Source organism: Protopterus annectens, chromosome 2.part1 (genome assembly GCF_019279795.1).
Source record: "Protopterus annectens isolate FY-2018-M chromosome 2.part1, PAN1.0, whole genome shotgun sequence".
NCBI lineage: Eukaryota > Metazoa > Chordata > Ceratodontiformes > Protopteridae > Protopterus > Protopterus annectens.
This window is the reverse complement of record NC_056729.1, coordinates 259,126,815-259,150,814: the sequence shown is the minus strand read 5'-3', so window position 1 is coordinate 259,150,814 and position 24,000 is coordinate 259,126,815. Positions and strand designations below refer to the sequence as shown.

Sequence of the window (24,000 nt, the reverse complement as noted above, 5' to 3'; positions counted from 1 at the left end):
AACTCTACCAGAGCTTCATTTAACAATCCCATGCCCCTTCTTTTTGTCCATACCTGGAGATCAAGCCAAGGTTGGGAAGACTGTCTCTATCCTGCAGTCCAAACTTTTTTCCTGATCTCAATACATTCCATCACCTTTTCCTTTATAGTTATTTGCTCCTAATACATTGGTTCCTTTGACAGTTTTGTCCAGTAAATTCCAGAACTCTCTTGCCTATTTTCTGTACAAGTGTTTTTTGTAAGCACATAGGCTTAAAAAATAAGACAAAATGAAGAAAGCCACAAAATGCTAAGTTTGTTACATCTGCAAAGATATTGGCTTATTTTTATCCATTAGCAAATGTTCACTGAGAGAACAAAAGTCTGCAGCTGAAGGCAGTTGTACATTCTGCAATAAGTGAAATTTACAAAGACTCACTGTTGAGTAGCTTTTACTAGAAGAGTATACAATTTAGTTTTAAAGATACCCAGTGCACGTTTTCTTAGGACTAAATGTTAATGTTTTCTGAAAGCATACAGGCTGATTTTCACATCTGGGAGTGGAAGAGTGATAAGTAAAGAAAAGACAACAATAAGTGTAAGTAGAAACACAACCTGTGGCATAATCTTTAGCACTAATAACCTTAATTTTAGGTTAGGTAATGCCTGTATGCTGCTGTCAATTTGGGGCAATTGTTCCTTTCAGGAGGGTTACATTTCATTTTTGAAGGTATAGATAGTTTTGTCTGTTTGATCTAAATTAACAGGGGGAGTGGGTGTTCTGAAAATGTATTTAGTTTTTGTTTGAGGGTCATTAAAACGAAAAGTCTTGAAAAATGTGATATAGGTTCAAATGGAGATGAGAAGAAACAACTGTATAAAAAAGTCAACCTGTCAAGCACTACTGTGTGCATGTAACATAAAAGCTGGAAACAAACATTCAAGAAAATCATGTATAACAGGTGAGGACAATAGTTTTTTACATAATGGCTATGTTATTCATATTATCTTGGAATGTAAATGGCATTACAGGTATAGACAAAAAGGAAAGATTACTGAATTACATTAAGAAGTGCAAAGCACAAATAGCAATGCTGCAGAAGACACATTTGGAAAGAAATGATAATGTGAATTTGCCAAAGAAAGAATTTCAGGATGGATATTCAGCAGAACATCAAGGACAAAAGAAAATTGGACTAATTATTCGAACTGCTAGAGGGGCTCCAATAGTGAAAGAAGAGGAAACAAAGACAACAATGGTAGACTTGTGGTAATACGGGGCTTTTGGCAAAGATGGAGGATTACACTGGCTTGTATTCATATTTCATCAAAAACTGCTATTATGAAGCTTAAGAAATAATCAGCTTTCAGCAGGAAATATTACTTATAGGTGGGGACTGAAACCTGATTTGCATTAGTGAGGCTGTATCAGGGGGTCCAAGAAGGGAAAATGTAATAAAAGTGGGCAGATGTCTGACAAAATATATGAACATTTTTGGTATGGAAGATGCAAATTCATTCATAGGAACATGGACAGAATTTACATATTATCCTCCAAGGTACAATAACTAGGCTAGACTATATAAAATTGTATTTCAAAGAATATGTACATTTAATTGAAAGCTTTAACTCACATCAAATAACTATTCCATATCATGCATTAATAAAAACCAAGATAAAAATACAGGGTAATGAAGTAAAAGTAAAAACCTGCTGAATTTTTTGAAAAGGTCACCAAAGAAATGAATTAAGGTAAAATGGTACACACCACATAATTTAACCTGGCTAAAGCTTCTGATAATTACCCACTCAGGCTTAGTAGAAAGGCTAAATAAATTGGCAATAAACACTTGTGTCACCTACTGGATTGCCAACTGGCTCAGAGATGAAATGCATAAAATCAAAGTAGAGGAAGTTACTTCCACAAAGAGAACAGTCACCTGTGGAGTCTCCCAGGGTTCTGGTGATGGGACCTCTCCTGTGTGGCATTTACTTTTCTGAAGTAAAAGTCAATACTGAAGGGCTCTGCCTGACTAGGAACAGTCACTGAATCCCCAAAAGAGTTAGCCATCCTGCAGCAAAGTTTGTTCCAAGTATACAACTTGTGCCAAAATCATGGACTGAAACTAAATGCTAAAAATGTATTACTGTATCCTTTTGGAGGTCATTTACCCCAGAAAACTATGACATTAACAATACGCCCCTAGGAGCTGACCCAGTTGATCTGGATTTGGAAACTTACATGGACAGTGAACTAACCTTTTACCAACATGTGTCCACTGTTGTAAGAAAGTCCATCTATATTGCACAGTTTATTAACAAAGAGATTGCATCTTGATCTAGGGATGTTACTGTCTCACTTTACTCAGCCATGATTAGGCCAATCATTGAATATAATGCCCCCTTTGGCAGCCACATACAACTGGAATACCCACAGAGATACCTTAACTAAAAGAAAAAAAAGGCCTTAACAACATCTCCTACATGGACCGACTCAAAGCCCAGTCCCTATACTCGGTTTCCTATAAGACTTCTAAAAGTTGAGCTCTAAATGACATGCAAGGCATCTTCCGACCCAAAACAGATAGATTTATTGCACCATCAGCAAGTCAAATGGCATCAGGAATAATAGCTCTAGGTTTCTAAACCTCTTCTGCTACATCAACCGAATGGTTTAGAGGGACAGGTATATCTGGCAGAAGATATCACTGCATGGAACAGACTCCCCAGCCATATAAAACAAAATTCATACCTGTCTGTATTCAAGTATTTGTACTGACATAGTAAGCCCTTATTAATTTTACTTCTGTTGGCTGTCAAAAAAACAATTGCTAGAAAATGGAAAGTAATGACTAAACCAACTGTATCTGAAGTACTGAATATTTTGAAAGAGATAAAAGAATGGAAGATAGGTCTTTAGAAAAGGGAAGAAGTAAATTATATAGAAATAAATGGAAATTGTGGAAACAATGCATGCAGAAAAATGATGGAGGAGGAGGAGGAGTGAAGTTTAAGGGATGGCAGGAATTCAGCAACCTATGCAATGTTGGGTTAAAGACAGTTACAAAGAAAGAAAAGGGATGTGATGTATAATGTCTGTAAATGTAAAAAAAAATGTTAATATGGATTTGTAGGTTCAGAAGCATTTACTAAAGACCACAAGGGCCTTTTTAAGCCTAGCCATGCATCCCAAATCTCTGACAAATTTTCTTTTCTGTTAATGTATGTTTGTCTATATGTGATAGTTTAATAAATATGTTTAAAAAAAATAATGGGGTAAAGTACACACCCAAGGCACATGCCTCCAACCATCTCCCCATGGATAGAGGCAAATATCCAACTGCTTACATGAACACTTGGTTCAGAACATTTATTTTTATAAGACAAAAACAATTCTTTCTCTTTTACAATGGGTCAGCTCAGCCTTGTCTACGATAGACTGAGTGCAGTATTTGACATATATGACTTCCCACATCAGAAGCCAACATCTCCACAATAACATCTTTGCAACAATATGCCATCAAAGATGTGCAAGAAAACTAACAACTTGCAAATCCTTTGCACGTGCTTCAGTTTTACTTCACAACAGTCTCCAAAGTCATGTTTTAAAGCAGCTACTTTGGTAATTTAGTACATGACATTTTTTTGAACAGCGTTTCATCAAACAGATAAAACCATTTTCTGTAACCTGCTATTTTCTAAAAGGTATGCTTTTCGTCAGTGCAGCTGAGGTAGAATTTCACTTCAATGATGAAATCACATTTTATTTTAAAACAGTATAAGCAACAAAAACGTTATTTTCCCCTTTACATCTGTTCATATTGCTCTTTTAAGGAAAGGGATTTGCTGGGTGCGTGGAAGACACACAAGTAGAAATCTTTAAGTAATGCCAACCCTACTTGGTATCTTTCATGACATCTCTATTAGGGTATGTTGGGTTTAGCAGATATTCACAGAAGCATTGTAGAGCAATTTCCAGTAATTTAAAGGCAACAAATTTTCAAATGTTTAAAACTCGACAAGGACCTTAACCGAGATCACTATAGGCCATTTTCCACTTAGATCGATTCCAGAATTTATTCTCTCCAGACCACTCATCTACTCTAAGGCGATCAAACTGCTAACTAGTCTGAGATCCAAAGGCAGGGAGTTCCATTGCCAAACTGCTCTTAAATGAAAAAAACTGTCTCCTAATTTACTTTGCATTTGACAGCTGTCCACCAAACACTGATTATTTCTTGAAGTCCTATCATGATGCAATACTGGAAGCCCTAACAAAGTGCTTAATGCTACACTATAAAGAAATATACAAATCCAGACAAAATCCCCTCTAAATAACCTGTAAAGACAGAGTCCAAATTAACCTTCTTTAATCTAGCTTCACAATGTAGATCATATATTCTTCTTACTTTACAAATAAAATATCACTGAATCTTCTCAAACTTAGAAATATCCTTCATTGAATACAAACATATATGTATGTATGCTTGTGTATGTGTTTGATGAGATGCATACAGCTACATTTGATGACCACTCAGCAGCAGCAAAATTAAAAAGGCCATAATAATGCTAAGATGATGCTCAGTGATCCATCCTTAACCAATTTTCCAGTCCATCTCTGTAAATCCTCCTTTGGCAAAGTTCCTATCCCATACAGTAATTAAAAAATGGACAAGGCCCTTAAAACCAGTCAAGTGATACCACCAGCTTGTTTCTGCTAACATTACAGTATACTCGCCCACTTTCCTACATCCCTAAGGGCTGTGGCAATTCATAACATGTTTCAGTATTTCTACAGACTAGATCTTCAACTGCAACTATATCAGTAATAGGCTGGTAACACTTGGTGTGACAAGATAGAGCAGCCCTGGCTTTTCCGATATCCTTGGGCTGGAACACCATGATGATGCTGGGAAAATGCATCACATCTGCAGAAAACAAGTCTTGTTTTTCCTTATAGACCTTCCACCTGCTGCCGAGGTTCACACTGCAATGAACACCTGATCTTCCCCTTCTACAAACACATAAACACCATGTTAGTTTGTGAGCATAAAGTCCACTGCTTCACCTTTTCTAAACACTTTCAAAAGTACTTAAAAAACAGGTAACCCAAACGGATTTGCTTTTAATCTTACTGCTTTCTTTAATTTGGAGACTCAATGTAAATATAATCTCTCTTCAGCAAACATGCACAAACCCCACCTCCACCCTACAAACCTGGACACTCCATGAACATTTAATCTCTCTTTAGCAAGCTTGCACAGACCCAAACAACGTCACCCTCCAAAAACTCATACTAAACACTACTTCAGCTCTAGTACTTAGAAGCAGCCTAACTCCTAACCTTCCAAAGATGAATCTCACTTGTGTGTCAAGTGTCCATGCTAACCTACCATGTGAACTCTAAAAATATGGTCATGCAAACTATAATAGTAGATTGTATAACCATCCCCAAAGCCTTCATAAATTATTTAGTGGAAAACTCAAACAGCAATTCATAATATTTATAACCATTCCCCAAAGATGACCTCTTACAGAAATTAATTCTAAAGAATAGTTTCTTCTTGTTCTGTGTGCACATTGTCTATAAAAAAAAAAAAAAATTCAAAGTTTTATTGTTTTACAGCCTCGTACAAAGCAGGCCTTTACTCTTCTGATTAAAAGTCTGATGTCCTAGTCAAGGATCAGCAGTCCTTTCACTTTGGTTTCTTGTTCTGACACATAAGAATACTTGGTTACTCTTAACAGTATTAAGCATGGTTTTCATCAAAATAGCAATGATGCTCAAACATTTACTCCATTTGGGAAACATCAAGATGCTTTCAAAACCTTATTGATCTTTCAGTTTAAGGTTAAACACCATAAGGCCATGATGAAACGCTGAGGAGCTGCTAAAATTCTCGGTATGCAAATGCAAGCAGGTTCAGCAGTTGTGACCAAGATTTACAATAAATAATTCTAATTAAATAATCCAAAATGAAACTGTCATACTTACATTCTTGTTTAAATGTAAAATATTCTGTTAAATGTCTACATTCATGGTTTCCACGCAGTAAGAACAGTGTTCTAGGGTAAAGGACTTTCAAGGCCCACAAGTACAGCACGCACTGCAAAATGAAATAAAGTCTGCATTAATCATACAGGCACATTAACAAACTATCTACAAGTACTCAAATGCAGCTGCACAAAAACATCAGAGAATGAACTGTAAAATCCATTAATTTTATGCAACACAGACTGCATTAGCCTTGAAGATATGATTACCTCAAATGGCCTGACCCAAAATTTACAATCCACTTATATGCAGATTGCTACATGACTAATCGCTCTCACAATGATAAACATTACAACAAAAATAAAACTGTATAACATGATACAATTGATCAGTGTGGGCTACCTCCATAAGCAGCTCAAACAGAGCTTGGCTTTGTGTGCAGTGTGGATGACCGTTATGAGAAAAACGGGAAGAAAAGCTAGTTCCTAATCACCACCCAATATTCACGACAGGAAGTTATCAAAAAAGGAGGAATGCAGTAAAAAGTGGGAAATTGAAAAGATGGATCAGGCTAAAAATGAATACTGGTTGGCTAACAGACAGGCCAAGATAGTAGTTGCAGTAACACAGTATAAGGCATCAGAGGAACTAAACCAGCTTCTGGAAAGCGACTTAGCAGATGTCACGAAAACTCTATCAGACATCTCGGCAAAGATAGAAAGACAAAGAAGATAATTATCAGGCACTCCTCACAAGGGATGCCAAGCAACAACCTGTACACCAGTCCACGACATGAAAGACAGAAGGAATACTTTCAACAGCTTTTGAATAAATAAAACCCAGCAGAGGCTGCACTGTCCCCTGCACAGCCTACAATGAAAGAAGAAGAAAAGCCCACCCCAGCAAAAGTAAAAACAGCACTAAGGAAAATGAAATCAGGAAAAGCAGCAGGATCAGATGAAGTCATGACAAATATGATCAAGATATTGGGTGAGAGGGAATTATGTACAGAAATGTGCATCCCAGACGACTGGAGAATAAATGTAGTGCCAGTGTACAAGAATAAAAGGAATATTCACAAATGTGAGCAGTACAGATGTATTAAATTCATGACACAATGCAAGAAAACACTAGATGGGACTACTGATAAATGAGTAGGTGGTGTAGGACAAAGTAAGATGGGAGATGTGTACTTCAGATTCAAATAAGGACACAACACAATCAGCCCAAGACAGACTGCTGAGAAGAAATTAAAGACGAGGAAAACATTTTACTGGATATTCTTAGACTTGCAGAGAGCATACGACAAGAAAAAGCAATCCAAAATGGCAGTTTATGTCAAACAAGTACACCAAAAATGTACAAAGTAATGTAAACCCGAAGAACTAATGAAAATTTTATTTGATTTGATTTTTTTTATTTTATTTTACATTTGTTGACTGGGAATGTCTCACTAGGCTACACAGAGCCTGTTTTCAGCGGAGGCCCGGGGAGAAATGCTCCAGAAAATAAATACAAAATAAAATATATACACCAATAAGGTCTCCACCATAAAAACAGAAACAAAATCCAGCAGTTTATTTCACAAATAACATTGCTATGCACTTGTCACAATTCCTTTAAGGAACAGTAGGCAAAAAGGATATACTGACAAAACAAGTAATTCAGAAATGCCTGAGGCAGATGTCAAAATGAGTTTTCCTAAGACAGAAATTTTAGATGTACAGAGGCCACTGGTTCAAATTGAGCCTAATTTAAATTTTCTAAAAAAAAAAAAAAGGTACCCAAAGAGGTCCTAGAGCCTTCAGTGATCAAGAAATGTTTTACAGAGTCTCAGAGTCACTAAAAATAGAGAGGTGGTGCCTTCCTGAAGGTTAGGAATTACGGACAAATGAACCTCGACTGAAGAATAGCTATGGCCAGAATCAAAAATCTGACACAGATATTCCAAAATGGAATGTACTGCAGCAATAAAATACCCTGGGCCACAGCCCAAATACAGAAACAAGTGTCTTCCCCATACTAGGTCTCTTATCAGAAGTAAGAATATGAACAACCCTTTCTCAGTATGAAAGGTCACTGGCCATCACTGGAAGTGAAGACACCATGCAGTTAAGCACTTGGAGCATATATCCAGGTGAGACTTGCCCAAATCATGCAATAGAAGTCTCCTGGGTGGCTTTATGTGTCAGGCCTGACCAGGAGATGAAGCCAAATTAGGGGAAACAAAACTTGCCCATGCCAGAAAGGAACCATCAAAATGACTTTAGCAGTGAACATTTGGCCTTCTCCAGAAACATGGGGATAAGGAAAAAAACAAAGGAGACCCAAGAGCCATTTCTTGAAGCTGCATCTCTGAAGGAAAGTGAAGGGAAAAAGTTGCTGCATTTGGTGCCGGTCACTGATGTAAATAGGTCAAAGCAAGGTTTTCCCCAATGCTGGAATATGGTTCTGGCAGTCATTATATGTTGCAAACCACTCCTGAAACAACAGTAGGCAATGGCTAAGCTTATCCGCAAGAGAACTGGCTTCCCTCAGAATATGTCTGGCAATGATAAAGTGATTTACTGCAAAGGCCCATTCTCAAACTCCTCAGGCCTTTTAGTCAAAGCAATAGGTACTATTTCCCCACTGAATGCTGGCCTATCACACCACTTCCATGTTGTTGGTGTGGAGGGCAGCTGCACTAGGAGGGATGAAGTCTTAATATGATAATAAGTGGAGTGGGACTGCACCCCATTTCTAGGAAACTACTGTGCAGTGAGGCTTCCAACTGTGATCATGTCCCTTAAGCAGTCTGCTCTTGAAAATGTGCCCCACCACCCTATAGCAGAGTCGGCCATGGTGAGAATCGCAACTACAATGAAGACTTGAAAGGGTCTGCCAAGAGACAGGTCAGACTCAAGAATTCACCAAATGAGAAGATCCCAAGTTCAAAAGATTATGAAGCCAATTCCCCGACCTTTCAGTGTCCTTTATAATATTGTCATGTGATAATGGACATTTGGAAATGTGAAGCTCAAGAATGCCATTAAACCTAGAGCTCTGAGACGAGATGTCCAAAGTGTGCGTACTGGGTAATTTGAAAAACTACACACTGAAGAGGAAGGATTCTGTTTAGAGGGGAAAAAAAGGCTTGCCAAGTCAACAGATGTGACTGAAGCTGTAGGCATCAGGCAGAACTTTGCACTACTCACAGATAATTCCAAGGCCTGGAACGCAAATGATAAAGTAGTCTCTAGTGAAGAGAAGTGTTAAGAGAAAAAGTTTTAAAACATACTACTGTTGTTTGTCTTTTTCCTCTTCTTGCAAAGTGAACATGTTATTTGTTGGGATATGCCCATCAAAGATGGGCCTCATCTGTGAACAAAATGCAGCATTGCTTATGAACCTGAATGATGTTTGTTTTCTGCATTTCAGAATAAAGAGATTTGGTTATAGCTCAGTGAAGCCTGGGATAAGGACGCAAGGCCGAGTAAGAGTTAATTTACTGAGGCAGGCTGTGTGTCCTGGAAAATTTGAGCTACCATTGTTGAACTGAACATTCTGTACTTCTTGAACATTCTGTACTAACTGTTGGTTTGAGGTGATTTGTGATAAACATGTTTATCCTATATGTTTTTCATAACCAACTGTCAACGGTCAGAATTGTAACAAAAAGTTGTTTTGCTTGCAGTATAAAAGTTAATGTCAGTAAACAAGTTGACCAGAGGAGATCATTTTGGCCAACATGCTGTGTAATCTGATTAGCTGCTAATAAAGAAGTTTTTCATCACCTGAGGCAGATGTGACTCGTTTGAATTTTTCTTCTGACATTTTGGTCCTTCGGACCGGAAACCTCTATGAAGATACGGATCAGACCGACAGAGGGACCAAAAAACCTGTGCAGGTGAGGGTCTCTCATCTTAAGATTCCATCGACTGAAAGCCCTCCGACTGATTTGTCGTTGAGAGGAGGCCGGCCGCTCTCTGATCCCTATCTGAGGGATGGTTTCTGAACCAAAAGGGGAAACGGAGTCTCATCTGGTTCAGGTAGGATGAAAACTAAATTTTCTTTTAATTTAATTTAATCTTGTCGACAAGGTTTTATTTTTAGTTAAGGGTGGGTAGGATTACTTGTTAAGATTATTTTGTTAGGATCACCCGTTAAGATAGCCCCATTTTATAATAAGCCCTGTAAAATAACTTTTGATACAGTCCTAAAATAAGAAATCTAGGGGAAACATGGGTTTGAGTTGCTGCAAGTGTGAGAGTGATGTCTGTTTAAATGTTGATGCTAAGTATATGAAAGGTTTAAACAAAAATAATGTTAAATTTTTGAAAAAGTGGAAGTTGAAATATGATTTTGATGGTACACTGAATAAGAATGCCTGTGCAAAACTGGTTAGAGATTTGAAAAGAGATGTGGGAACTAGAACTAAAAAACAAAGACAACTGGGATTTCCACAAGCACAAAAATGGTTAGAAGAAGCAAATAGAAGAGCTATATAAGAAAAACAGTGCCAGGAAAAAGAAAAAATAAATCAAAAGGGATCACTGGTGCCAAGTGGAAAAGTAGCTTTATTTTTAGATAAGGAGGATGAGCATACAGTTTGTGCGGTACAAAGGCAGGCAACTGCCCCACCGTATGGGGAAATTGCTGCTGCCGTACCGGCGGAACCTCCTCACTATCAGTCTGAAGATGTGGGATCTGTACAGCAGGGTGGGTTATTGGCTGCTCAAGGAAGCGTTGTGACCCCTCCAATTTACCCGCAAATTCCCGTAGTACCCAAGATTGCTTTGCAACAGGTAGACCAACCTATGCAGTTAAGGTCAGGACCAGCAGGGCAAGGACGTTGGGCCATTAAACTTTCTGACTACTCAGAAGCCCTTCCCTTAATACAAGTTGCAAACCCACAAGCAGGGGATGTTGGACAAGAGCCAACTATTTTAGTTTATCGTCCCTGGGCTAGAGAGGATATAAAACGAGCTACAGATGGTACTCCTCATCCCAAGGTTAATTTTCAAAAGTTTTCTGAGGACATAGTTGCCATGCGTTTAAGTTATCATCTAAATGGTTTAGAAGTAGAACAAGTAGTGCGACAAATCCTGGGTCCAGATTGGCACTTAGTTTGTGGTACTTGGACATGTAAGGCAGATGACGGCACTACATTAAAGCATAATTCTGGGGTGTTAGACATGCGAGTCACTGATCTGTTGAAGAGAATTTCTGATAAGTGGTGTCCAAGAGCAGATTGGACAGTAATAAATCAGTGCATCCAAAATGATGATGAATCTGTAGATCACTATATTGTAAGATTGACAGAAGTGTTCAATAACCATTGTGGAATGATGATTCCGCAGGATCAGACCAATGATACTCCATATGAACAGCAATTGAAAAATGCTTTTCTTAAGGGTTGTAGGGCTCCGATAAGTAGTTTTATAACTAAGCATATGGTAGATCATAGAACATGTAGACTGCAACCCTTGTTTTAATATGCACGGCATGCTGAGCGACATTTCAATTTAAAAAAGAAAGTACAAGTGTTAGCAGTAGGGGATGATGGTGGTATATTCTTGGTACAGGACCAAAGGGGGCAAGGGCGCCGTGGTGGCGTAAAAAAAGTGGGGGCCCGAAATGGGACATGTTAAATAAACCGGGTGGACATTCAGAGGAATATGAGGGGAGGTTAAAATGTGGAGAATGTTTTAAGTGTGGTAGATGTGAGCACTTCGCTGGCGACTGTGAAGAGTGGCAACATCCCCCACAGCGACTGTGAAGAGTGGCAACATCCCCCACAGCTTACGAACAAGGGCTCCGCATGACTATATGATAGTAAAGGAAGGCGCCAAATTCATTATTGTGATTATTGTAGAGAAGAAGAAAGTGAGAATGATTGTGATGATGAGGCAGACACTCTCTGCGATGAATGTCAGAACACTAAGAAGGAAGCGCGGGACTGTGACTGTGAAGTCATAAACCTGGCAAATCTGGGTACTGCTATGCATCTAGATCAAAAACCCATGATAGAGTTTTTGGTTGAGGGACAGAAAGTGGAGTTTTTATGTAATTCAGGTGCATCGCGTACACTTTTGGGTCCAGCAGTTCTGCCTCCGAACTGCGAGACAGATGAGTTTGTCCTTGTGAAAGCGGCAAACAGGAAAATCTATAAGGAACCACTGTCTTATCCTCTATTGTTCACAGATCCGCAAACAAACCAAACTGTTAGGTGTAGGGTAATTATATCGAAAGTTTGTCCAGTTAATTTGCTGGGAAGAGATTTGATGCATTCGTTTGGAATAGTGGCAATTTCCACACCTAAAGGCATTGAGGCGAAAAGGTTAGCGGATGGCTTGGTGGTACAGGGAGTACAAGACTTGTTTTACTGGTATAGCCAGGACTTGATTTCAAATGGGCCGGGGAGGGTTGACACAGATTTGATCAACCTAGCTTTAAGTAAATCTAGGAGCGGGTCACCGCAGGTTGCAGCTCACTTGTATTGTACAATGTTCTACAGAAAGGCCCCTGGTCCGGATAAAGAATTTGAAAAATAATTCTTTAAGCACAAACGTGCAAGGATAATTTTGAATGATATGTTTTGGGATACGCAAGGTAATACAGTAGTGACCTGTACTTTGACTAAGGAAATGAGTTCTTTATATCGCTCAGGTTATAGCCCACATATTTCAATTACTAAAGCGGTGGGGACACATTGGGTAGATTTGGCAAAAAAGGTAACGAATTGGGACACAATGTCCGAAAGTCAATTGAGAGATCAACAGATCCAGGTACAAAGATTAAATTGGGTGACATGGGCACAACCAAGTGTGCACCTCAGGGATGACAAAACAGAAATGGCATGACAAATCCTTCTAACTCAAGAGGAAGATAGTGCGTTAAGTGCCTTACCTGTAGATTTATGGTCAAAAGGTAAAGGGGATGTAGGACTGATGAAAACAGCAGGTGAAGTTTGTATAACTCCAAAGTCAGGTTTTAGACCTCGTAAGCACCAATACCCGCTAAGTAAACAAGCAGAGGAAGGAATTAAGCCAGTCATTGAGCAGCTAAAACAGGTAGGAATTCTTGTTGAATGCCCAGATTCGCCTTGCAATACTCCGTTGTTTCCTGTAAAGAAACCGGATGGGTCATGGAGGTTGGTTCAGGATTTACAAGCAGTTCATTCGGCTGTGATACCAAGAGCACCGGTGGTCCCTGACCCCTATACATTACTTAATGATTTACTACCTCAGCACAGATATTTTTCTGTCATAGATATAAGCAATGCTTTTTTTCTCCATACCACTACATAAGAAGAGCAGATTTTGGTTTGCATTCACTTATCAAGGTAAAAGATACACCTACACCAGATTGCCACAGGGTTACTGTGAGAGTCCGACAATATTCGCACAAGAAATGGCTCCGAATTTAGCTCAGTTTGTTCCCCCAGAGGGAAGCCAGGTTCTGTTGTATGTAGATGATATTTTGTTGGCTTCACCCACGCAGGAAAGTTGTAGAAAGGATACCCTAGCCCTTCTTAGTTTTTTAGCTGAGCAAGGACATAAGGTAAATAAAGAAAAGCTACAATTGTGGAAACACAAGTAAAGTACTTGGGTTATTTAATTTTGCAGGCAGGTAGACAATTGGAGAACAAAAGAAAACAAGCAATTCTTGAGACACCTATGCCCACAACTAAGCGGGAGATGATGTCCCTTTTAGGTGTGACTACTTTTTGTAGAAGTTGGATCCCTAACTATGCTGTGGAAGTAGGGCCATTGACCGCATTAATCTATGACACTCCCATGGCAGCTAAGAATGATATACAGTGGACAAATAAGGCAATACAGGCATTTAATAGAATTAAGCAATTCATAGTTTCATAGTTTAGTACTAGGCTATCTGCCCTGAGGCATTTGCAAGCCTAGCCCTAGAGATGTGGCTTTCGCCACCCCATGTAGTGGTACTAAGGTGTATAGAATAAATTTAGAATACTGTGCCTTTGTCTAGTAGTGACACATTGAAGACCCCCTTACTTATTAAAATTAGTTTACTGTGCCTCTGTTAAGTAGCGATACAGGGGTGACCCCCGGGGTAAACCTACAATCTCCCATCCACTCGTCAAGATTTCTCTTGAAGAGAGTCAGTGAGGGGCTCTGCCTAACATGGACTGGGATTTTGTTCCAGAGTATGGGAAGCCTCTGAGTTATGAATCTGTCCCTCCAGCATGTTCTATTCATGTTTGTACTGAGGTTTAAATCTTTGGCTCTCATGGTTCTTATGGATTTTTATTTTTTGAGGTGGAGCATGTCCATCAATTCCTGGTTGGACATGGCCTTGTATGTCAGGCACAGATCACCTCTGAGCAGGCGGTATGCTACTGAATAGAGCTGGAGTTTCTTTAGCCTGGCAGCATATGACATATGTTGGAAACCCTTGATCCTCTTGGTGAGGTACTTCTGGGGTCTCTCCAGCTGTTGTAAGTGCCGGGTGATGTACATACCAAATGGAGCATTGTACTCAATCATGGGCCTGATAAGGGAGGAGTACAGGGGCATGATGACCTCCTTTGATCTGGATGTGAACCCCTTCATGATAAGGTGGGCAAGGTAGAAAGTCTTTCTAACCACTTTGGCAATGTGGGTGTCAAATGAGAGGTCACTATCAACTTGGGTCCCCAGGTCTCTGATTACTTTTTCGGTACTCAGTGGATTACTGTCTATGTGATAATTTGTGGGTATTTTGTTTTTCCCAAAAGGGATGACTATACATTTCTTGGCATTCAGTTTAAGGCCGTGATTCCGGCACCAGTTGTCCGTTTCAGTGAGGCCTTTCTGTAGGATGTGTGTGTCAACTGGTGTATCGACTATGGCACCTAGTTTGCAATCATCTGCAAACTTTGTCAGCCACAACCCTCCCATGTTTGCTTTCACATCTGAGAGTCCCAGGACAGAGCCCTGTGGGACACCACTTGTGACTGGCTTTGAGTCTGACATGGCTCCCGCAATCTTGACTTTATGGGTTCTGTTCTTTAGCCAGTTTGCAACCCATCTTGTGACATATGGATTTACTTTTAAGCTGTTTAGCTTTTCTATGATCCCCGAGTGGGGTATTGTGTCAAAGGCTTTAGCCACGTTCAGGTAGGCTGTATGGACTGCCTTGCCCTCATCAATGGCTCTAGTGACTGTTTCGAAAAAGTCAACTAGGTTCAAAAGGCAGGATCTGCCTTTTACAAAGCCGAACTGGGTGGGATCAAGTGTCTGTAGGTCCCCAATGTCGTTGTTTATGAGTTCCATAATAATTCTTTCCATAGCTTTGCAAACCAGGCTGGTCAAGCTTATGGGGCGGTAGTTCCCAGGGTCTGTAGTGGAGCCTCCCTTGTGTAGTGGTACCACTGTTGCTGTACACCAGTGTTCAGGTACATATCCTGTAGTAAGGCTAAGGTTAAATAACATTTCTATATGCGGGTTTAGCTCCTCTTGGAGTTCAAGTATCACGCAGCCGGGGATACCATCAGGTCCCATAGATGCTGTGTTTTTTGCTTTGTTGAGGGCGGTTCTCACCTGGACATCAGAGATGACAGGGAGGTTACTTTCAGCTGGGATGAGTATTTCTTCTTTTGGAGGTGAGAAATTTGCACTGAACCTGTCTGCCAGAATGTTGCCAATATCTGTGGGTTCGGTAAATTTTTTGTCGTTGTGTACTAACTCTGAGCATATCTGAGTGTTTCCGCCCAGGTTTCTAACATAACTGAAGAATGCCTTGTGGTTATCTTTAGTGTCCTTGGCGATTTTTCTCTCAAAGTTGGTCTTGGATATTTTTATGAGAGAACGTAGCTTTCTACTAGTGCTGATCAGAGATGCCTTCCCTTTATGGAATTTTGCTCTATCTTGCAGTAGCTTCCTTCTTTTGTTATACAATTTGTTTATGGCTGGGGTCCACCAGACAGGACGCTTTCCTTTGGTGGAGAGGGTCTTGATTTTATTTGGGATTTCACAATCCATGCATTCTTGGAGATGTCCGTAGAAGGCATTTGTGTAGGATTCAGCATTGTGGGATGTGGTTTCCATTGGCCCTGAGGGCTTAAATGATACCATCTCAGTCTTGAGAAGTGTAAAGTCGGCTTTGGAGACGTTTCTCACTGTAGTCTTTTGTGCTGGGGGTGGAGGTGGTAAATGTATATCCAGGGTGATTAGTTTGTGGTCAGATCTCACCAGTGAGGGCAATACTTCCGGTGTGGAGCATTTTGTCCCCATGTTTGTGATGATCAGGTCTAGTATATTATCCCCCCTTGTGGGAGAGGTGACTAGCTGTTCCATTGCATTTGAGTTCATGAATTCCCGGAACCTTTGGGCTAGGGTGTTAGGGCTAGAATAGTGCACCCAGTCTATGTTAGGGTAGTTGAAGTCTCCCAATATGATGGTATTTGGTGAGACATTCATATCTTCCAATGTCTTCAGGAAGGCTGAGTGGGGTTCTTGAGATTGGGAGGGTGGTCTGTAACATGCAACCAGTTGTATAGCAGTTTTGCCTATGGTTAGCTGCACCTGGATGGTCTCCAATACTTCATGAGTTGCCACTAACCTAGAGGTGTGGGTATCCTTGATGAATATGGACACTCCCCCTCCCTTTGTGGTTCGGCCCGGTTTTGGGGCCGTAAAGCATGATACGAGGTAAAGCCTGGTAGCGCTGGGGTGCTCTCAGGAGCCTTGAACCAGGTCTCGGTTACAGCGCAGACATCAATGTTCTCCATACTGAGGAATGCTTCGAGAGCCTGCATCTTGAGATTTAGACTTCTGGCGTTGAGCAGCATTACCCTTAATTTTTTTCCATTTTTGTTTTCTAAGGAGGTGGGTTCGTCTTTTGAGCCTTGCCTAAAAAAGGCACTATGGGGGGTGGCAAGAGCCTTAGCCAATATCCGGAAGCCCAGTGGTGACAGGTGCAAGCCGTCCCTTGCAAAGCAGCGTGGCTTGTCCAGCATGTCATCCCAAGCAGACAGACATTGGATCCCCCTAGAATGACACCAGTAATTGAGCCAATTATTAAAGCTGATCATCTTGTCTTTGTATTGTGGCATCATTCTTGGTGAGGGCAGGATGTTGCTCAGGGTCAGGGTCATACCAGCCTGGGCTACATAATCCGAGAGCTCCTCAATGTCTCTTTTCATGTAGTCCAAGGAGGTACGTCTCAGATCATTCACTTCGGCATGGACAATGACAGAGTCATATTTGTACGTGCTTTTGAGTGACCTGAGTGTGTGTGTTATATGGCGGATCCTAGCCCCCGATAGGCAGCTTACCGTTACCCTCTCCTTGCTCAGCCTGGTAAGTGGGGCGTCAGTGTGTCTGACTATAGAGTCACCTATCACTAGTGTAATCAGGCATTTTGTTTGGCCTTAAGGGCTGTGATTTATTGACACACCGATTTATTGAAGTATGTGTTGCATGTGTTATGTTTTGAGGTGGTGGATTTTTGGGTGTCTGCTTTGGGAGCCTCTGTTGTTTTGGTAAGTTTTTTAATAGAGCCTCCGAGTATGTTTCTGTGTTATGTGCTTGATTTGCAGTTGGGGTAGGTCATTGTGTGACTGGGTTTTTTGTTTGTGTGGTTACCTTCTCCTCCTGTCTGGTCTTGCCAGTCCTGAGTTGAGAGGTCAGCCTCCAGTTTGGCTATATAGTTGCATCTCTCGCATGTATTTGTGTTTGTTGGGAGGAGGAGAGGGTTGTCTGTGTACATGAGACAATTATAGCATTGTCTCAAGATTCCCAGATTAACCAGCTGAGCAGAAGAAGATGCTAGCAATCTACCACTCGACATGCTAGAATATTATAAGAGACTGCTGTACCTTTAAGGGAAGTGGTTGGGGTGGTAGGTGGCTGTAGTGCTACTTGAGTTTGAGAGTGCTAAGTTAGAAGAGTAGCTTAGAGAACAAGTGCTATGCTTATAATATAACGAGTAGACTGGTTATTGTAAGAGTAGAGCTTTCTATTTGAAGAGCAGACTTGGCGGAGCCAGGAAAAGTTTAACCCTGTTTAACCGGCGCTGCGCTATGCGCACAATCTTGCAAAGCCGCGCTAATGCGGATTTTAAACAGGGAACTTGAAAAGAGCTAGAAATGGTCCAAAACAACCAATTACTACAGCTCTTGTGCTGAGGTCATTTCCTTCAGGGACAGATAGGCTGCTCAAGGCTCCCCACTCCCACTGGTGAGCAAAGAAACTTCCTTCTTATCCAAGTAAGGTAATGGACAACACAGGAACTACACACCACCGCCCAGAATACAGCAAAGCCTGTAAACTGGTCTAAACTAGTCGAGGAGAAGCGGGAAAACAAGGATTATTTTTTTGTTTTTTTTTTTATTTTAGATAGAAAACACTCAGAAATACAGAAGGCAGCAATAAATCAGTTACACAGGCTAGCACACTTTAGTGGGCAGCCTCAGTAGTTAAATTAAACAAACAAACACAGATTTTCGATTCATTTTTGGCCAGGTAAACTTTTAAGTGCAGATACAATAAAATGCAGCAAACAGTTAAAAAAACAGTATAAGCTTGTTTAAAATAAGCAGGAGAAGGTATTCCAAGTAAAAAACAGAAAAAATACTTAAATCTGGAAAGTAGTCGCTTTTCTCAGTTCTCTGTAGCTAGGACCACTCTGCAGGACCACGTGGAGCTGTCTCCGAGTAGTATAGCCAGAATAAAACGCTCTGAGGCGGATTGATAGCAGGATCCTCTGTTTTGGGTTTTCCGAACTATTCTAAGCTGCTTATACAAATGGTTGATTGTAAGGGAGGATATATGACTTCGGTTCTGGTACAAGTACATGGGGATAAACAGAGACAGATAGCTTTCTACTCCTCCAGATTAGATCCTGTTGCAAGGGCATTGCCGCATTGTGTTCAAGTTGTAGTGGCAGATGCCATGGCAGTACAAGCCTCAGCATCATTAGTTTTGTTTCACCCATTACAATTGTGGGCTCCACATTCAGTAGCTACTATACTTTTGCAAGATAAGATAACCTTTTTATCTCCTAGTCGACATTTGTCATGTATGACAGTGCTGCTGACACAGCCTCATATGACCATAGAAAGATGTACTACTCTTAATCCGGCGACACTTTTGCCGACTCCAGAAGAAGGTACTCCACACGTTTGTTTAGAGAGCATTCATGACAAAGTGCTTCCCCGACCAGATTTAACGGATATTCCATTGATAGATTCTGACCTCGTTTTGTTTGTAGACGGATCAGCAAAGAAAGACACTGTAGAAAAAACACTAGTAGGGTATGCAGTCACCACAGAAACTGAAGTTTTGGAGGCAAAAAGGTTGTCAAACATTTATTCTGCACAAGTAGCTGAGTTGGTGGCTTTGACTCGAGCTTGTACCTTAGGGGAGGGTAAGAAAGTGACAATTTATACAGATAGTCAATATGCTTTCTCCACTGTACATGTTTCACTCAACAATGGAAGAATAGGGGAATGGTTACAGCGAAGGCAAACCAATAAATCACAGAGATTTAATTTTACAGTTGCTAGATGCAGTGCAACTACCACTTCAGATAGCGATATGTAAATGTTCTGCACATACCAACAGAAAAGATCCTGTCTCCAGGGGAAATGCACTTGCTGATACGGCTGCAAAAAAGGCAGCTCAAGAAAATGATTTGCTTTTACATGACAATGATTTAGAGCCCGGACACCTCTTAGATTTAGAGACACTAAAAGTAATGCAAACATTGACAACACAGAAGGAAAAATGTCGTTGGGTAAAATATGGTATCACTCAACAGGATGGGTTGTATAGGGCATCGGATGGCAAAATGGTATTACCCTCAAACCTTTTTAGGTATGCGGCATTGGTTAGCCATGGACCTGCCCATGTAGGAGTACAGACGATGATTCAAATAGTGTCTAAGGTGTTTTGGTGTAAGGGGTTTTCAACTTATGCAAAGCAATTCTGTTTATCTTGTTTATTATGTGCAAAGTATCATGCTCAGGGGGAGAGTTAAGAAGTCTCAGCAGGCATTCCCCACCCCTCCATATCCATTCCACACACTCTGTATGGACTTTATTGAATTGACACCCTCAGAGGGAAAAAGGTTCTGTTTAGTCATTATTGATGCTTTTTCTAAATGGGTATAAGCTTTTCCAGTAAAGCACCCGAATGCACAAACAGTAGCAAAGCTTTTGACTGCAGAAATAATTCCCCAATTTGGTTTACCAAGACACATTTACAGTGATAATGGGTCTCATTTTGTTAACCAGATTGTTCAGAAGTTGGGTCAAGTGTTTCAAATTGATCTTAAATATCATTGTGCTTACCATCCCCAATCAGCTGGACTGGTGGAAAGACACAACGGTGTCTTGAAGACTAAGCTCCGCAAACTGATGGCAGAAACACACAGATCATGGACTGCGTGCCTTCCTTTGGCACTCCCGTAGATGCGAATCTCACCTTCCTACAAAGGATTTACACCATTTGAACTTTTGTTTGGGAGACCATATTACGTCCCGCAGTGGCAAGGATTGTTGCCAGCGGAACGTGAGGGGGGTGAGGATCTAGCAGATTATATGAAGAAGCTGCCAAATGTCAAATCTCTTGTAACCAATGACTCCTTTGCAGACTCCAGAAATGAAACCTTGTTAAGCGTGGCACCCGGGGACTGGGTGTGGATCCGAATTGTGAAGAGAAAGAATTGGCCATCCCCCCAGGTGGGAAGGCCCATACCAAGTACTTATCTCGACACCTACGGCTGTAAAGATCACTGAGAGGACTTTCTGGATTCATATCACCCACTGTAAAAAAACTCAAGGCTCTTCCTTCTACCACTGATATTGGTCAAACTCCACCGGACCTCTGAGCGCAAAGTCTGGCTACAAAGGGGGATTAGCCCAATAGGGGTTAGTATGTCTCAAACCCAGTGAAGAAACCAATGGCGCGAGGTAGTCCTTGGGGAGGATGGCCATGTTCAACTGGTACTTGAACTGTCACATGATGATGATTTTGGTGGCGAAAGTAAATATGTCCATACGAGAAGGAACAGTTGCAAGAAAAAAAGGAATGGTGGTGATGCAAGCGCAAACAGGTGTTACTACTGTGTTTAAGGTGAAACTTTGTGAAAGAATTTTGGACCGTTCTAAATGGAACAATAATAATTTCTTGACTCGTGCAAAATACTTGTGCAATAGAGACTGTACGTCCTGGTCAAATGTTTGGTGGTCAACAGATGTGAATGGATGGGAAACAAGTGGTGCAGTGATACCAGAAAAAGATAAAAGCAGGCAACAAAGAATAAAAATTGCGCATTTCCAAGTTACCGAATTAATTGCTATAACCATTGTGTCACCACAAGAAAGTGATTCAGGAGTTTATGGAATCAGAGTGTCCCTTCCAACTAGAACTGATCCTTTGGGGACCCTCCAACTTAAAGTATAAAGCCTTAAGAATGCGACAAGTAAAGCAGATTTTGCCTTCACAGAAGAAGAACAACTGTTACTCGAGATGGGATTCGTACACCATAATGAATGGTTATCTTGGGTTAGATATAGTACCCAAGAAGCACATCGTGAGAACTGTATTTCTTGCACTGAAGGTAAACAGCAATTAGCAACAGTCCCATTGATGCAAGATGAAGGTAACCTAACGTGTCTGTTGAAATTATTCTTCAACAAAACTGAAGATAAATGCAAAAATGAAACTCAACGTTTTCCAGTCATAAGCAAAGTTGAGAAACCGCCTGCAGTGATTTCCTATCCAGGTTCGTATATGTGCATTTCCAGAGATGGCACAAGGAAGAATTATGGCAATATGGGACAGAACTATTGCAATGTTACTGTGAATGGCAATGGGAACCCATTTCTGGAGAACCAAACTCATAGTTTAGCAGACGTATGGTGGTTATGTGGAGACAACAAACTCAGATCAAGGCTTACGATTCCCTGGAAGGGAACTTGTGCACTTGTAAAATTAATTCTGCCATTCTACATTTTCCCAGTTCTAGCAAGCAATTTCATAAGAGAACTTGAAATAAAGCCAAAGTGGTTGAGTAGTAGAAAAAGAGAGGCACCAAAGCAGTCTTTCGATAACGGTGTCTACATCAATAGCATTGGCGTACCAAGAGGCGTACCTGATGAATACAAAGCAATGAACCAAACAGCAGCTGGTTTTATATCCATCTTTGTCTGGATTCAACCTAATAAGAAAGTGGACTGGATCAACTACATTTACTATAACCAGCAGTGTTTTGTGAACTATACCAAAGATGCATTGAAAGGAATTGCTGAACAACTGGAGGCCACTTAGCAGGTGGCATGGCAGAATTGAATTGCGTTGGATATGCTCCTGGCCAAAGGAGGAGGAGTTTGCAAGATGTTTGGGACTTTCTGTTGTACATATATTCCAAACAACACTGTGCCTGATGGAAGTATCACTCGAGCTTTGAAAGGTTTGGAGATGTTATCCGAAGAATTGGCAGAGAACTCTGGGGTAAGTAATCCCTTTACAGACTTTCTACAAGCATGGTTTGCAAAATGGTGTCATCTCATCAGCAAATTCCTGGTGCCCGGAGTTGCTGTGGCTATTGTGGTGGTATGTGGTTGTTGTTGTATACCCTGTATCAGAGGTCTTCTACAAAGACTGGTTGACACTGCTGTTACGAAGACGATGTACCAGCAATTGCAACAGACTGGTGAAAGTGAATACATTGAAATGTGACTTTTTGCAAATGTTTTTGAAGTTTAAAAGTTTGTCTTGCCAATGAAGTAATGTATGCAAAGAAAAACTTAGTTTTTACCATATATTGCCGAAATAAAAAGACAAATAAAAGTGTTTTCAGGGGGGAAATGTTAAGAGAAAAAGTTTTAAAACATACTGTTGTTTGTCTTTTTCCTCTTCTTGCAAAGTGAACATGTTATTTGTTGGGATATGCCTATCAAAGATGGGCCTCATCTGTGAACAAAATGCAGCATTGCTTATGAACCTGAATGATATTGGTTTTCTGCATTTCAGAATAAAGAGATTTGGTTATAGCTCAGTGAAGCCTGGGATAAAGATGCATGGCCGAGTAACAGTTAATTTACTGAGGCAGGCTGTGTGTCCTGGAAAATTTGAGCTACCATCGTTGAACTGAACATTCTGTACTTCTTGAACATTCTCTACTAACTGTTGGTTTGAGGTGATTTGTGATAAACATGTTTATCCCATATGTTTTTCACAGCCAACTGTCAATGGTCAGAAATGTAACAAAAAGTTGTTTTGCTTGCAGTGTAAAAGTTGATGTCAGTAAACAAGTTGACCAGAGGAGATCATATTGGCCAACATGCTGTGTAATCTGGTTAGCTGCTAATAAAGAAGTTTTTCATCACCTGAGGCAGATGTGACTCGTTTGAATTTTTCTTCTGACAAGAAGACTGTCCATAATATGGAGGCTGCCAGGAACCAACTATCCAGCTATAGGGAAATCCTGCTGCACACAGCCTTACATGTGCAGGCATTCATTTTGAGCACACCCTGGAAGCTGTGGCAAGAGTAAAAGAAACAGTGCAAAAATGGTAATGAATGGCCCCCACATGGACATATACATACCTATGAGTTTCCTTTGCAACCTTCATGTGCATGCAGGCATCCTGGAGGGTCACACAGCACATCCAGTCACCTTCCTGCAGACAGGGAAGGATGGAAAGCACCTTTACAGTGCAAAAGAAATTTCTTTTGGGAAGTATAGATTTAGGCCACTGAAACGTAATGCAGCCATGTAATTTTCCATCTTCTTTGGTGCTAAAAAGAAGCTGCAAAAAGGCCTTTATTGCTCAAGTCAGGCTTTTCACATGAGACTTAATGTGTATTTTTGCCAATGTTCTTTGATTGGGTGAGTTCTGGCAGGGGAGAGGGAAGAGACTGCAATCTGGGTGGTGACAGGAAAGGAACTGTGTAACCTATGTGTACAAGTGTCACCACACATGTCCTGATGGCTGTGTGTGACATGTTCAGTACCTTCAAGGTGAACATGGAGGACAAGTAAACATTCTTTCCAAAGTGGTCCAATGCACATGACTCT

The 24,000-nt window shown here is 40.6% G+C and overlaps 1 protein-coding gene across 6 annotated transcripts in view; it reads right to left on the bottom strand.

Annotated features, from left to right (window-relative positions):
• Positions 1–24,000, bottom strand: part of PPP3CA (protein phosphatase 3 catalytic subunit alpha) — a 2,125,362-nt gene that overhangs the window by 878,429 nt on the left and 1,222,933 nt on the right. For all 6 annotated transcript variants that reach the window (XM_044062110.1, XM_044062111.1, XM_044062112.1 and 3 more), the window contains exon 4: positions 5,974–6,085. In XM_044062110.1, the coding sequence (XP_043918045.1) occupies positions 5,974–6,085 (112 nt within the window). The remainder of the gene's footprint in view (positions 1–5,973; positions 6,086–24,000) is intronic.